Source organism: Apaloderma vittatum, unplaced genomic scaffold, assembly GCF_000703405.1.
Source record: "Apaloderma vittatum isolate BGI_N311 unplaced genomic scaffold, ASM70340v1 scaffold7599, whole genome shotgun sequence".
In the NCBI taxonomy this organism is placed as follows: domain Eukaryota; kingdom Metazoa; phylum Chordata; class Aves; order Trogoniformes; family Trogonidae; genus Apaloderma; species Apaloderma vittatum.
This window is the reverse complement of record NW_009736914.1, coordinates 55139-71273: the sequence shown is the minus strand read 5'-3', so window position 1 is coordinate 71273 and position 16135 is coordinate 55139. Positions and strand designations below refer to the sequence as shown.

The following is a 16135-nucleotide window of genomic DNA, read 5'->3' as shown; positions in this document are numbered from 1 at the left end:
TCTTTCCTTATTCACCAACACTGTAACCCAGTCGTAGAAGGCCACCAGATTTGTCAGGCACGATTTTCCCTTCACGAAGCCATGCTGGCTGCCACCTATCCCCTCCTTATTTTCCATGTGCCCTAGCATAGTTTTCAGAATCTGCTCCATGATTGCTGGACACAGAGGTGAGACATCTTAAACAAATAAAGAAATCAGAGACAGTCATTTCTGTCAAGAGCAGCACCATACAATATTGCTTGTCCTTTCTGGTTTTGTATGTTTTGTATGTGTATGTGTGTGTATGTGTAACAGCAACTCTTCTGTGGGCTTTTTTCTGCAAACTATTTACAATTCAGTCTCCCTTGATAAATTCAAGCCTCCACCGTCAGCAATATTTACTTAGCGAAGCTTAGTCTCTGTAGTTGCAAGCTTCTGAGAACACAGTGCCTTGAGATACTGCATGAAAGGCACCAAACTCATGCAAATTGTTGTGGTAATTCCCTGACAGTGCCATCTCTCTGACTTTCACCTCTCATTTTTACTAATGCTTAGAGAAAACAGTTGTGCTACCAAGGAGATTCTCTGCATAAACAGCTTAAAAATCTGAAGTACTCAATCAGGCACAGAGACACCATAAAAATAGTCCTATCTGCTCTCCAGGAATTTTATGAGAAGGAAAAATTTTTGAAATATCACAAATCTCTCTGCAGTAAGATATCTCCATCAGATTGCAGAGACATTAGCGAAGGAGCTCTTCAGTGTGAAGAAGAGTAAGTTGGTGTAAAACAGTATGACTCCATTCAAGTCAGTGATGATGTGCCCCACATAAAGGACTGCCACACCCAGTATGTTTAATAAATTACAGTGCCAAACTGTAAATCCTAAAGGAGGAGTTTACGTATCAGTCCAGCTCAAGCTGGCCCATCTGCAGCTGACCACACACAACAGTTAAAATCGAATTAAACTGTACCTTTTCATAAACGAAACTATGGATTTCAATGACTTTAGCCTGGCATCATTCAATACTATTGACACGAAGAAATACAGTTGAAGCATAGTCTGGTCAACATTTTCAATTAGACATACTGAAAATATTCCTGGGCCCTAGAGAAATAGAAAAGCAAATACTTACGGGAACAGGAGAGATAAACCTCCAAATCTCCATTTAAATAGTGAGAGAGTACGGCAGGGCTTTGAAGTTTCTTTAAACTTTATAGGCTCTAGCTAGCAGTGAAAATGTAGATAAGTCACAATAGCACTGAATAGTTACACTAGTGCTTTGTATGGATAGGAAATTAGATGGAGTAGAGACATGCTGGGACTTATCCTGCTTTTCATTCCTCTACACACTAATGTTTCTGAGTATTATATCAAGCAGTGATAAATAACAGCTTTACATGGCATTTTAAAAATAGAACGGAAAACCCAGTTGGTCTTGAAGTCCGCAATGAATGTTTTACAGTAATAGCTGCACTTTCATCTATTTACTTTGATGTGCTACTGATTCCTCTGCTCTCCTTCACGTTTGTCAGAGGTCCTGTAAGTATTCCTAGACATTAGCCGCAAGGAGGTGTGAGCTGCTACTCCGTCCTTCATCAGACCTCTTCTGGGTAGCACAGAACCCCTCAGCCTCATGTATCAGTACACCAATACGTCTCAGGTTCTGTAACTAGTGCTAGGCCTTTAATGCTACTTTTTCTTGTATAGATACAAGCTAAAAAATAAAACTTGTAAGTACCAAGTCTTCCCATTTGTTGGGAAGTTGTCTATTACTGAGAATGTGCAGTAAATTATTTCTGAAGCTGACATATGAAATCAGGGTGCCCCTTGCTCCAGATTTCTCTACACCCAGCACCTTCAAGTATACATTTATTTATTACATGGAAGCAGAGCAGTTCATTCTTATACCTCTGCTGCCTTAGCTGCCCCAAAGCCGACTTGCTTTCCCTCCCTCAAGAAAATGACCTCATTTTGGTGGTTTAATCTGCCCTGTTTACTTTGCAACAGATCAGGAGCTCATACATAGTCATCACATTTCACCTAAAGGCAACAAATAACTTCTTATGAGAAGTTAACTTGACCACCTGTGGTTTTGCAATCTATTTTGTGCCGCTACTCTTCCTGTGTAAAACTGTGCAGTCCAGTAAAACAACAAAAAATACATATAAATTATAATTGTGAGTGACTCAGGCTTGAGATAAGGGAGAATGGAAAGAGGGAGAGAGACATTTAAATGCTGAAATAGGAGGCGAGGTAAGAAAGAGAAACCTCATATTAAAGCAATTCCCAGCGTGGAAGATGCAGCAATTTTTCATGCCCTAAGCACTGTGGTTTAGGACAAAACACACAGAGCAGCTCTAAGTGCAGTGGGACTCGGAAGCAAGTGTCCCTCTTCTCAGAACAAATGTGCTGCAGGCTTGTTGTGCTTTTGCTAAGCACACACACAGAGTTGATAAAAATCAGCTTGCTCTTACAACAAAATAATCAGTCACAAGTGCAAAAACTGTTCATAGATACATGTCTTCTGAAAGGCTCAAACAATTCCACACAGAGATTATTTTTGATTGAAATGGAGAGGATAAAAAACATAGGTGTATTCCTTCTCACCTGGTTAATGTGGATAAAAATATCTTTCACAACTGTATAGCCTCTAACAATTTGGGAATGGTTAGCCATGAACCCTGTAAAAATCTTGAAATAGCAACCTTTTTTTTTTTTTCTTTTCTTCTTTTCCCCCCCCCGTCATCTTTTACTGGTATATACCAGGCTAACTTCTCTGCTGATGCATATCATCATACCTGTGTTAATCCCAAACACGTTGTGCCATTTTACAACCTTCTGAAGATCTGATCCCTCTCTGCTGTCCTGGAAACAGATCTGTGGTCTCTGCAGAAAGTAATATTCTTTTATATACACACAGATGTAGGCGTCCTGCTCCCACTAGCTCATATTTAACTCTCTTTTCATCTTGTTTATTTTGTCTTCACGGTATCAAAGCAAGCTGCACACCCAGCAACAAGCTTGCAGTAAATAGGTGCACCTTATTTTCGGTGGACGGCCCTTCATAGGGCACATACTACACTCCTAAGGGATTCATGAAGAGGTCCAGGCCAGAGTCTCTACAACTTTAATTTCAGTTCATCTGTTAGATGCAGCTGGAGCAGACAAAGGGATTCACAGATAGAATGGGAAGATGCAGTGTGTGGTAAACCATAGTCATCACTCAGTAGCCTCCAGAGTACTTCTGCTTCTCCAGAGATGGTGAAAAGCTGTGCACTCCCCCCAAAAAAGCTGTGCACATCCCAAAGATCCAAACAGAGGTGAAGACAATAACCCATGTGTCTCGACCTCTACAATAACTGAGGGTAAAGGTTTCTCCTGCTTCCCAGACTCTGAAATGGGCCAGGTGTCTCTTCTCACTTTCAGGGAAGGAGATATCATCAAGCCTCCACACTAAGCTATCAGCCATGAGAAGACCTAAAAATTCCTTTAGCAAACAGATGAAGAAAGTCCTGGAGGTAAAAAAAGAGGAGACAACTCATGACTCACTCTAGGTACTGTTTTCTGAGGACACTTGCCTGGAAGTGCCATCTCTACAGTGTGTTCAGGCTGTGTGGTAGAGAGAGGCAGAGAGGTCTCCCAAGACAGCTCTGAGGCAAACTTGGCGGGACACAACACAACAGTACAACCTGCTGAGATGGACCTGGCTCTCCTCTTGGACTCTTGGCTCCCAGCACAGCACTGGGGCTAGACAACTTCCACCACCTAACCTTGTGTTTCTGTACCACACTGCAGCAGCTTGCACTAAGCTAGCACAGGGATGTCTAACGTTTCCTTGCCTTGGCTTTTGCCTTCACCTTCATGTTGTCCCATTCTGCTAAAGTACCCACTGTGCAAATGAGACATGAAGATCAGAACAAACTCTGACATATCCTCAAGTACAATACCCAGAACCACCAAGATACTGCTGTATGCCCAGATGGACCAACTTCACTCTCCTTACTGGCTATCACAAGGCTTTGAGTTTCTGACTGGTGTGCCAGAAAAGCTGCAGCTGCTCCAGTCATTCATCGCATCTTTTCTCAGAGCATAGAATCAGAGAATGGCTTGAGTTGGAAGGGAGCTTAAAGATTATTGAGTTCCAACCCCTCTGCCATAGGCAGGGTCACCTCCCACTAGACCAGGTTGCTCAAAGCCCCATCCAGCCTGGCCTTGAACACTTCCAGTGATGAGGCATCCACAGCTTCTCTGGGCAGCCTGTTCCAGGATTCATCATATGAGTTCATCATGCTCATAGTAAAGAACCTCTTCCTAATGTCTAATCTAAATCTACCCTGTTCTCACGTGTCTTTATAAACTTAAGTAAATGACTGTATGAATCACTGTCCACCACCAAAGTACATCTATCTCTGGGATGATACACAGCATCTGCTCTAAAATCAGACTGCAGCTCTACATCACAGATTAGGGCAATAAAAAATGCTACAAGAGGCAACTGAAATGGCCAGGGGAAGGAAGAGGTGCATGGTGGAGAGTATTTTGAAGTTCTAACTACTTGAGTATAAATTTGAGGGTACTGTGTTTAACAGTGGCATATCTGCAAACCAAAGCAGTCTTCCACCACCTGTCTGTACCATTCTCCATGTTTTGGCCTTCTAAATCCCTTCCTTTCTGAAAACTGCAAAGCACCTTGATAAGAGCAAAGCTGATGTGCTGAGCTCAAGTAATAACCTAATCAAATTTCTTAGCAACTGACTTGATAACTAACTGTGAGTCTGTAGCTGCTATGCCCCCTCCCTTCCTCTCCCTTGCATGACAACTGAACGTAGTATCTATATATTCCCAGTTTTAAAATAGCTTCTGCTCCTGTAACTTGCAAACCGTTTGCATAGATCTGGTATTCTAAGCTAAAAGTAGTTAATTACAGTCACTACAGGGACTGAACTGCTGCATCCTTTTCCTTAGTCTGCGATGGACTCCGTGAGCAGTGCCTTGCTCCCCCCTCAGATCATGAACCGTTTATAATAGGAAATTTTCTGAAGGATGGAGCTGCACAGATTAGATCTGTGAATTTCCTGGTATCGAGAACAGCAAATGAATAGTTATCCTTCTCTCCCTCTTCTCCTTGGTCATACAGCCATATATGCACCATCTAAAGCAAAATTTAAAAACTAGTAAAGTATGGAGAAGTGATTTAAAGGTACTTCCAAACAATATATGACATGGGACAGGATGGTGTGGGATGAGGTCACAAGTTTGGGTTGAGGCAACACACAGACTATGTACAGTGCTGACCTGTAAACAAAATTCATTTAATTCGAGTTCTATCTCTCTAAGCCAAGTTTTAACATCTCTACCACAAGTGTCTCTAGCTCCACAACCTCTTCTAGATACTGCAAAAGCTGAAATTATTAGCAAAATATTTCTGGTGGAGAACCAAGACAGACAAGAATTATGCTTTCAGATTGGATTATAATTGAAATACTACTAATAGCAAGTGACAACTTAGACCATATACAACATGGAGTCTATTCAGTTCTCTAGTTTGCATCAAGAGCACACTCACGTGCAAGTCACTTGCACTGGTTCACATCACAGTCTCCAAGTGCACAACAAGGATTCCTTTAACTGGAACTAAGCCAGATTGGTTCGATTGCTAAGGAGAATTTGGTACACTCAGAATAAACTCCTGAGGTGTGTACAGTGTGCTCTCAACAGTCCTCACTACCAGCTGAGCTAGATGTTGAATCTGTGTCTACAGGAGCCCACTACTTGTAAATGTAGGCAACTGGCCAGTCAAGAACTGCTTGCAGTCAGCTTTCTATTCACTTACGTGGAAAAGTTCACAAATTCCTGTCCCCATCCACTGACAGATATGCATGACATCACATACCTATCATGCTGAATACCTCTCCCAGCAACTCCACTTTGGTTTGTTAGGCTGAAGGTTTCAGGAATTGGTGAGAAGATAAACCATATTTTCCCTGGGGCTGCATAACAGGAGTTTCTATATGAAACTCTGCCATGAGTATTAACCTAAACTGCACATGCTCCAGGCCAAATTGCACCTTCACTTCTTTGCAAGCCTTGAGGAAATCCATTGAACTAACCAGACACGAGGGCATAATTAGGTCTGTTGTGTTTGAAAGTAAATATGCTCCAGATGGAATGTTGTAAAGCTAAGAACCTAAGAATATAACCCAAACCCTACAGGTTAGAGCATAACAGATCAACAGTCTCATTGTATCGAGTTAACTCACACCAGAGGTATGAAGCATGCACTGAGAAAAAGCTCTATGGATCAGATTGTGCAGTCGTCATCTCCACTGCTGTCATCCATCTCCACCCTCAGAGCAAAAGTAATCTTAGAGAACCACCATGCTCAGAACATCATCATGCAAGACAAAGAAGACATTTTCTGTGCACACAGATCCCGGCTTTTACGTTTGCACAAGCAAAAGGAGGGAAATGGTAGCTTTTGAATGGGCCAACTTTGCACAGTCAAGAATTTTCTATTACCAGCAAAGCAGAAAATTATACAACACTTCTCTTGTTCTGTAAGTACAACACAGAGGATGGAATACATAAAAAGTATGAAACTCCCAAAACTGGTAGTTAAATCTTTCAGCATGCAAGTGTAGCAGATAAAATCTTTCAAGACAGCCATGCCTGATGTCATTTTATTCCTGTTAGTTAGCTTCGTGATCCATTATAAAACCATTCATGAAAAGAAAAGGATCCTCAGCCTGAATTCTCATAATTAACAACTTGTGCAGAGAGTGTGGGGTGGAAGAATGGCTGATGCAAGGTCTGCTAGATATACAAAATATTGTCCATGGTTATCTAGGAAATGTAAATGCCCTTGACTGCAGTGACTGCAGGTAAAAGAGAAGTAATCTGAACACAGTATAAGAGAATTAGATATTGCAATTTTTTTTGAAGTATACACATATATTCTGCTGCTGAAGAAAAAAAATGTAGTATGAATACTTAAAGCAAAACTTTGTGGTTTATGGTTTATAGGAACACTGTTTATGTCTTTACAAAAATCAGTAAATAAAATTGACCACAAAACCAATAGAAGTATCTGCATAAAGAGGAAAAAATAGAAATGTGTAGTTTTAGAGTCTGGTGACAGCTGGTTTTTTTCAACAATGTAAAATATTTTGTAGAGGTTAAACTTTCACTATGACACAAAATTCCTGGGCCATTGCTCCAGTTACTGTAAAGTGACATTATTTAACAGTTTCCAAAAAACCCTAAACAATATAGACTAATTTTGCATTTTTTGGCTGAAAATCTTAATAAATTATTAACATATGCATATAAAACTGAGACGAATAGGGGTTATGAAGGTACCATAGTGTCATGACAACATTCATATTGCCTTGCCCCCTGCATGAAACTCCACACTAGCACATCATACTCACATGTTTTGCCGAGAACTCGTCAACCTCCTGAAGCACCTTCTCCTGGCACTCTGGGTTGGTGGCTAGCAAGTATGTGGCAAAGGACAGCGTACTAGTGGTGGTCTCGTACCCAGCAATCAGGAACAAGAAAGCTTGGCCTGCTATCTCATCCTCTGTTAACGTCTTCTGAATCTCTTCACATGGGACCCTGCCAGCATGAGGAGCCTCGTTCTGTCTGGAAGCAGCAGATGGACTGATCACATCACAACATCCGGCTGCCAGGGACTCAGCTGAGTCGCGGGAGTCAAGCATCCACTGAAGAAAATCTCCGCGCCTCTGCAGAATACAGGATGAGAAGTACAAAGAATGGGTCACAAAGCAATGACTTTACCCACAGGGGACTGAAAAAAGCTGTGTCCTATTTATACTGCTCCCGAATCCCACAGAATGGTCACCAGCCTTTCACTGAACAAGGAGACCTCTACATGGAAATGCCATCACTAAGAGCTGGTCACTACTTTTTCCCCAGTAGGATGACACTGATGTGCCCCCAGTACATAACAGGTATGTATTTTCTCAGAGGATTACTAACGGCCAGCTGAGCTTCTTTCACATTCAGGGTGAGTTCTTGGCATTTGCTGGAAGTAAGAGGACTGACATAATCAATGCCAAGGGGAGGTGGCACAACTTATGTTTGGAGCATTTAGCCCATCTGCTTGGAGGCATCACCCTCATCTGTTCACATGGTCCAAAGCATGCAAGTTATCATCTAGATTTAGGGTAGCATCTACAACAGTTTCTGTGCCAGTTTAACAAGGCAGGTCTAGAAACTGATCTCAGTAAACTTGTGCATTTTTAATGAGAGAGTACAATTGTGAACACTCGTACCGACATCGCATTTTAATTCTTTGTTAAACACATTTGCAGAAACTCATTACACAAGTAAGCATTCCTTTACCATAAAAACTGTTTGGGTGGCTTGTCTTTGCAAAATGCTCACTGAATGGTTCTACTGTTATGAAAACTGCTTTCTTTTACTCCAGTTTCTGACAGAAAAACTCTAATAAACAGACCTATGGACAAGAGTGAGTTGACTTCATACCAGCCTGGACAGCAAGCTTGATTAGGCTTTGAAATATAACCCAAAAGGTTTGAATTGACTTTTGGGAGTGGGCATAATAGAATTGTGCTGTACCTCAGCCATAAGGCTATGTGATTGATTTTCAATTCCTCAGATACCAACAGAATACATGATAGCTCAAGGACTTAGAAGTGACTGCAGTACCATAACATGACAACTTATGCAGTGGGATGGACAAAAGAAGGGACCAAGTCTATCTTCAAAAGGAAAAAAAATGCTGTAAAGCTGTGTTTATCTGTTAAAAAGAAGTCACTTGAATGATTTCTTAGATCTGATGATTGAGAGATAAAGTGGAAAAAGAAAAAGCCAGAGAAAAGGACAGGCAAACAAGATGAGTAGGGAAGGACTAATTAATTATAAACGTCAAAGGACTTAATCAGATTATTTTTTTCACATAACATGGGAAAAGAGAGCAGTGAGGCAACAAAAGAGGAGAAATACTTAGCGTCCTGTGCTTAGCTCTGTTAGCAGCAAAATATTCTGAGCAATCTACAGGCAGAGAGGAGTGGTTATTTTGAAGTTTGAGTAATGCAAGAGATTAACATGCTTTATTGTAACATCTCCTTCCCTCCACCCCACAGAACCTTTTAATTTTTCACTTGTACATTATGCAGCTTGTACCCATGATGGCAGTGTATCTTGCACCCTGGTACACCCAACAGTCAATGCCGCAGAGAGCAGCCAGTGTCAGTCACTGCACACCGAAGGACTCTACAAACTGGTTGGTCAAACTGCCTCACCTCCAAAGCACAGGATACATGCTTTTCCCCCAGTAAATGAAGGCACACAAAAAAACATTAAGCACATTGTGCTCAGCGAATGAGCTCCAGCTTTGAAAAAGCTTGTGCTTAGACTTAGGAACAATTCCTGTATTCAAACTGGGCATGCTTCCTTGGTCTCTCCTTTCTAGTGCAGCAAGCCAAAATTTGCAACCCCTGTCACACTCATCCTCCTCCAGGGTGATAGGATACCCTCGCTCTTTTATGTTCCTCTAGACTTGAGGAAACAGCATTTCATGCTTACTTCCTGGTATATATGTTTGTATTAGGCCATTTTTTAAATAGGAAAACCCAAACTAGTTCAGTTCCAATGTGGTTGTTAGTGTGTGAATAAACTAGGTCAGTATAGTAACGAACTGCATCTGTAGAGATACTCCCTTTTATCTGTAAAACGAGTCATCATCACCTAAACATCATATAACTACATTCCTATTCAGCTGAATCATAACACTGTAACATACTATAGTTTAAATGGTATAACATCAGGTAGGGTTCTGCATTCATCCTTGTCTAGCTATGAATTTTCTTGTAAACAAATCCATTGCTCTCTGAGGGTTTGCAGTTGCTCGTCATGAGCAGTTAGCTGAATCTGGTCTTATATTTAGACAATACACTCCCTGGAGACCCTATAAGATGTTTCTCCAGCCTTAGACAAAATCGGGTCTTGGCCTTGTAACAAAGCATCTGGTTCTTGCTATGATAGTAAAGTAATAATCATAATGACTAGCAAATAAAATTTCATTCATGAGAATTTTTGCTGAAAGCAAACTTAATGAACGCTAGCATAAGTGAATATTCCCAAGAATGTGCTCTGAAATGCCTCTGTGGCCATTTTGAGGAGCTCTTTTTATTACTCACATAATATATTTGGTTAGGAATTTAAAAACTTATCTTGTTGCAGAACTTGTTTATAAGGTCACCCTATCAAGAAACAAGATACCTTCTCTGTGCCACGCAATTTCTTCACAGGTGAGCAGGGCTTGCTAAAAACAATGGCTTCATAAACAATCCTTACAAAAACAATTTTCATTTGTAAAAACTATCTGAATAATAGTGGGAGGAAAAAAGCATAAAATTAGAAAGATATAAGGCTTTTTCAAGACAATTCTATACCATGTAAGGAGCTATATTTTAGCAAAGCTTCTCTTCCTTATGGTTCGTTCTACTTCACTTTAGGCATCAGTATAGAGTGCAATGTAAAATATCATCATCAACCCAAGCGAGAGAAAAGATTTCCAGGGTTATAACCAGTCATAATGAAACATATTTTTCTTCTGCACCATCAGGATCGAAAAATCATTCTGACTCAAAAACCCAACAATGGTAATAGAGGCAAACAATAGCATAAAACCAAATATAATTGGATTGTTAAGTGCTATAAATGAGGAAAAGGTGTGTCATGAAAATTCACGGGGGTTTTCTCCACTTTGGTTGACAGAAGCGGAAAAAAACAAAAGGCATTTTTTTTTCAGTTTGACAACAGACCAGGTACTGCTAAGTGTCACTGAACAAAAAACATTCTCTGGCCATCGCATGCAGCTGCTGGCTTCCTTTTTCCAACAGGGACATTTGTTTGATTTTCCTCACAAAAAGCAGAAGCCCCTAATAGCCTCTATCCTGTCTTCTGACACTTGCATAGTTATGTTACAATGGCCTCAGAAACAAGTTCCTGCTTCAAAAGAATAGAGTGCCAATGAGATAACACTCTTGTTTTGCCCCTGTACAACACAGAGCCTATCATTAAGCCGGTGAAAACTGAATGGAGAGCTACTATTTGAGAAAACTCTAATTTGAATGCAGTATGGGACAGGGTGCATGTCTAACTTGGCAGTGACACAGACATCCCTTTGAAATATATAATGAGACAAGCCCCGCTTTCAGCTTCCCCAAGATAGACACCTTGCAATATATTTCCTGACACCAGTGTTCTGGGCCATATCATTTCTCTCATTAGTCTCCTTAAACATCACCTGGCCATGCAGAGAAATCATTCTGCACAGAACCGTAACGAGCTATGTGCTACACACTGGAAGAATAGATACGTGCTATACTGGGGAAGGACAATTCAGCAGTATCTATCACCCCTCCTCAAATCACTGCTTTTAACTTTTTCAGCTGTCAGAAGAAAAGAGATATATCTCTCACGAGCGTGATGCATCATGACTTTTCTCACAGAAGGCAAGGGTCCTAAGGGGGCGGGGGATGACTCCAGCTCTTTTCATCGTAAAGAGGGAACTGTGTTTTAATATCTAAGATTGACATACCAGCTGACCTATTGGCAAATTCACCACCGCTTTCAGGACCTAGATGACCTTTGGGTTATACTTTTGTTAGTGAGATTGAGCCATTCAACTTCTCTGCAAGGTGAAGTAAAAAAAAATCACTTAAGGAAAACTACCAAATGTATATTAGTTGGAATTTCTGTTCTTAATGCTCTTCTGTTTTCTGCAAATTATACTCAAATTTTGCACTGCTCTGATAATTTAGCTCCCCATTTTTTAGTTCAAAAGAGCCCAGAATTACAAAAAACAAATTCAAGATGAATCAATGGATCAAACTAGACAACATAATTGGTGGGTATTCTGTAAAGCACTTGCTGCAGTGCAAAAGTCATACAAATGCAATGCTGCTAATATAATACCACTCACAATAAGCTGTCCCTCTGAGCATTTCTTAAATGCTGATGACTGGTCAAAAAGGCAGAAGCTAAACTTCAGAATCCTTATCTAACAGGTAGAAAGCTCACATCTCATAGTATTTGTTTCATACAAGCTTGTACAAACACTGCTATATTAGTTTATACCCAGGTCAGTTTTTGTAAGTTTGACTAAGCAACCATCTTTTCAGGAGAGACAAACCAATGTCACCCTGAAGATATCAGTAAAGCACTGCAGTAGCTACCCGGATCCTTCTGGAAAAGGAGCACAAAATGCAGTCCAAACTGCTTTGAAAGGATCAAATTCAACCTCTCCCTAACACTTGCAGGTTTCATTTGGTTTCCCAGTGAAATCACAAAAAAACCCCAGTCTCTCTGACAATACACCCAGTCCCAAAACATTTCAGAGAGATTGTCCTTTGCCTTGTGCTTGAACCTAGAAGCTGGAATTAACTGGGAGGCTGACTGTCCTCATTTTGTCTGTCTGAAGGGTGAGGGCATGGTGCTCTCACAGGTGATGCTCAGCTCTGGAAGGACCTGGAGTCTGTTAAACTGCAGGGCACTGCCATAATTCCAGAGCTGCGGGGAGACGTTCAGTGCAGCAGAGAAAAACTCTTTTGTTTGCATTTGTTAACATCGGTTGGTGCAATCACTCTAATGTTTTTATTGTAAATTGGCTGAATGTCTGAGGGCAACCACATCTTAAAATGTAATATAACTGACATTACAACGATGAATAAATTTAAAGAAAAAAAATATTTACAGTGTGCCTGCTTGGAAAGCAGAGGAACCTTTTGCAAGCCTTGTCTGAGCTTAGCATTTGTAGTGAAACCCCAGACTGAGAAGATTTTATATAACTTTGGACTTCTGATATTTTCACATATTACCATCACTAAACTCCTACACAAGTTTCTGGCAGTATTTTACAGCAATGAGGGAACACTGTGAGTATTCACTGACACTGCATCTGATGTCAGAAGCCACAGCAATGCCTTTGCTTTCTTCTTGAAAGAAAAAAACAAGTGTCCCTACAATAATCATGCAAAAATGCTATGGGATATGCTGAGCAGGCCCAGAAGGGGCAGGTATATGAGCAAATTAATAAAAGTACCTGAGCGTGGAAAGTATTACACATAGTAACAAAACATATTTTCTATATGTGACCAATGCTCTCAAAATACCAAAAGTGTAGGTTCAAGTATGGCATGGATTTCATAGGCTGGGTTTGCCCCTAAATATACAGTGGCCAGTATGAATTACTGGTTGAAGAACTGACTTCTGCAGAAGGTGGTATGCTTAAAGCTGAACTCCTTTTTTTGCTTTTAAAATACAGTTTATAAGTGGTGCAGATTCTCCATCTGTAAAATTGGTATAACACGCATCAAATCTTGCAACACCACATGAGAAAAAGCTAATGATGATCTCAGAAAACCTTTAAGACCTAGGATGAAAACAGATTTACACAGACCCAAAGAGTTTAAGGCAAAAGCACCACCACATTGGGTAAAGAGGCCTGGAAGGACCTTAGCTAGTAGTTATCTACTCTATCCCCTTGCCATGAGGCAGCAGCAGCCAAATCAACACTGATAGCTGTTTGTCTAAACCTGTTCTCAAAAACCTAGCTAAACTCCAGCTTCCCACAGCCTCCCCAGGCAGTCCACCCCAGCACTGAACCATCTTCGTCACTGGAGAGGCTTCCCCTCCTCCAGTGAGTTACTGCACATATTGCAGATCATTAGATTTTATCTAGCTATGCCTGTAACGTCTGAGGCTCCACAACCCATACTTGTATACGTGTGTGTCTCTCTCTACATATATTACTTCAGCAGATCTTCAACAGACGAATTATACTGCTGAACAACACAAAACCGTTTTCACATGGTAGTGTCTCTATTTGTCAGACGAGGAAGAAGAGTGCTCAGGTACTGCTGCTTTCTTCCTCAAAATTTTGCAGTTTTCTGGGCTTCAAAATGCAAAGTTAAAATAAGAGCATTAGCAATCTACAGAGGCATTGGCAAGCCTAATTCAACCTGAAAATAAAGCTGGAGGGGGATTCTTAAAAACAAGATTTTGTTAGGGACCCATCTCCCTTCAGCTTAAATTGCTGCAAGTGGCACTAGAAGGCTCATATCTTGAAAGACAACAGCTGCCTCCTCCTCAAGATGTTCCCACTCAGTCCAGGAATGAAAATAAATTTGAATTTCAGATTTAGCTGTTAGAGAATAGAGAGAGAGCAAAGAACTGTTCCTAGCTGAGACAAGCTTAGCACAGCTCTTTATGGCTTTTCTAGTAGAAGGCTGGTTTTAACCTTTGGTGTGTGGACCTGTTGACTGTGAGCTGCAAAAACCCTAGCCAGAAGCCTAACTTGGCTGAAGCGATATGTAGGTTAGAGAGTTACTACAACCATGGGAGATAAAAAATAAGTCATGGACCTATCTGATTGTTTCATTAATTATGTGGGCCAACAGAGAAACCCATGGCTTGCCTAGAGAACTGGAAACCCTTTCAGTAGTTCTTCAGTGTAAAACCAAGGGATTGCCTGCAATCCGGTCTGTCGGTGCCCTTGATGAACTGACCATTGTCTCTGACTCTGTGGAGCTTCCTTCCAATAGCAGGCTGAACAGAATGAGCTGGGCATCTAGGAGAAGCACTAAGTTTCTCCATGAAATTCAGTCTAACGGCAAAAAAAGGTCCTCCACTTTGTGGTAGCTGGTTGGCATGTCTGCTGCATTGGGCTTGCAGTCTCAGCCCAAGCACAACACAGCAGTAAAACCACCACAGACTCCTCCGTCACACACACTTATGGGGAAAGCTCAGAAAACAGCCCAAAATGCAAGGACCAGGGAGTCTCATCGTGGTGAGCAAGAGACACTGGTAGCAAATAACAGTGGACTGCAATCTCCTTTCTGTATCTGCAAAACATTTAGGATAACAACACTCTGATAACGACTCCTGGCATTATCCAAGTACAAACAATAATATTGGATTTTGTGTGGGTAGTAGCTGAGTTTCTCCTACCGCACGCAGGTTTTGCTGCTTGGAAGTGGAGGAGTGAGGTTATCAGAATACACAATGGGCAAATACAAGAAGAAGAGAAATAACTAGGTGCTAGGGAAGAACAGCTTACGCTGGGCCCCCCCTCACACCCAACGTGTGGAACAGGCATCGACTCCCAAATCAGCAGTGAGCCGACTGTCCTGCCACACATGCATCCTCTCTCAAGGCTATTCTGGCCTCCCAATAAACCATCCCACACTCCTCTCATCCCGTGTTAGCAGGAGGAAGGGAGGATGCAGGAAGGGGGTGTTTGAGGCTAAATGCATGACCCCCAGAAGCTTGACCCTCTGCTAACTCAAATTGCTGACTAAAGGCTGCTGTTACATGCAGCCCTCTGTTCCTTTTTCATTATAATTGTATTTACTTAAATTTAATTCCTGATTAATAACCAGTTCTGGTTTTAGCAGTTGTCTGACTTTCAAGGCAACGTGCTGGAGTCTCATTATTGCTTCTTTATCCTTTGTTCTTCCTGCCCCATATGCTCTCTTCTGCATGTTTGCAGAGCCCCATCGCTCACTTCGAAGAGACATCAGGATGTTTTTGGATATTTACTGGTCATATCCCACCCTCCTTCATCTCTCCCCGTGGTTTGTTCAAGATCCTTTCTTTCTGAATCACATTAGATACAGATTGCATAGATGTTGAAGGAATGAACCAATCATTATTTGGTTTTGTGATAGCCTTAAGTAGTTCTAGGTAACTAAAACATGGCTGTGAGACTGATATAAATGACATGTACTGTTACAAAAAAGAAGTTACAACTAATGTTATGTATGTTCTTTATTAACAATATGGAACACTTTTCTGTTACTTCTCTGAACAACTGCTTTCCACTGCTGGCAAGCAGTCCTACTACTGCCTTATCCATTCATGACAACACCTGCAGCCTACATTAGGATTTATCCTGGATCTTCAGCTATATTAAACCAGATTTTACCTATAATACATATATTGCCTGTAAATCTTACTCTCCACTTGTGCGCATGAAGGGGTATAGATTTCTAATGCAGTGGGTGAAAGTCGCATTGGGAAGGAAAGGATTATTTTCAGCTACAAATTGGTGACCAATAAAAAATTGTGCTATTCTCTGCAGTTGCAAAGATGCTTGGTT

General features: G+C 41.1%; 1 protein-coding gene across 1 annotated transcript in view; it reads right to left on the bottom strand.

Moving 5' to 3' along the window:
- Window positions 1-16135, bottom strand: part of TBXAS1 (thromboxane A synthase 1 (platelet)) — a gene marked incomplete at its 5' end in the record, with an annotated part of 129663 nt that overhangs the window by 60758 nt on the left and 52770 nt on the right. The window contains one exon of the mRNA XM_009877135.1: window positions 7413-7727. Within this exon, the coding sequence (XP_009875437.1) occupies window positions 7413-7727 (315 nt within the window). The remainder of the gene's footprint in view (window positions 1-7412; window positions 7728-16135) is intronic.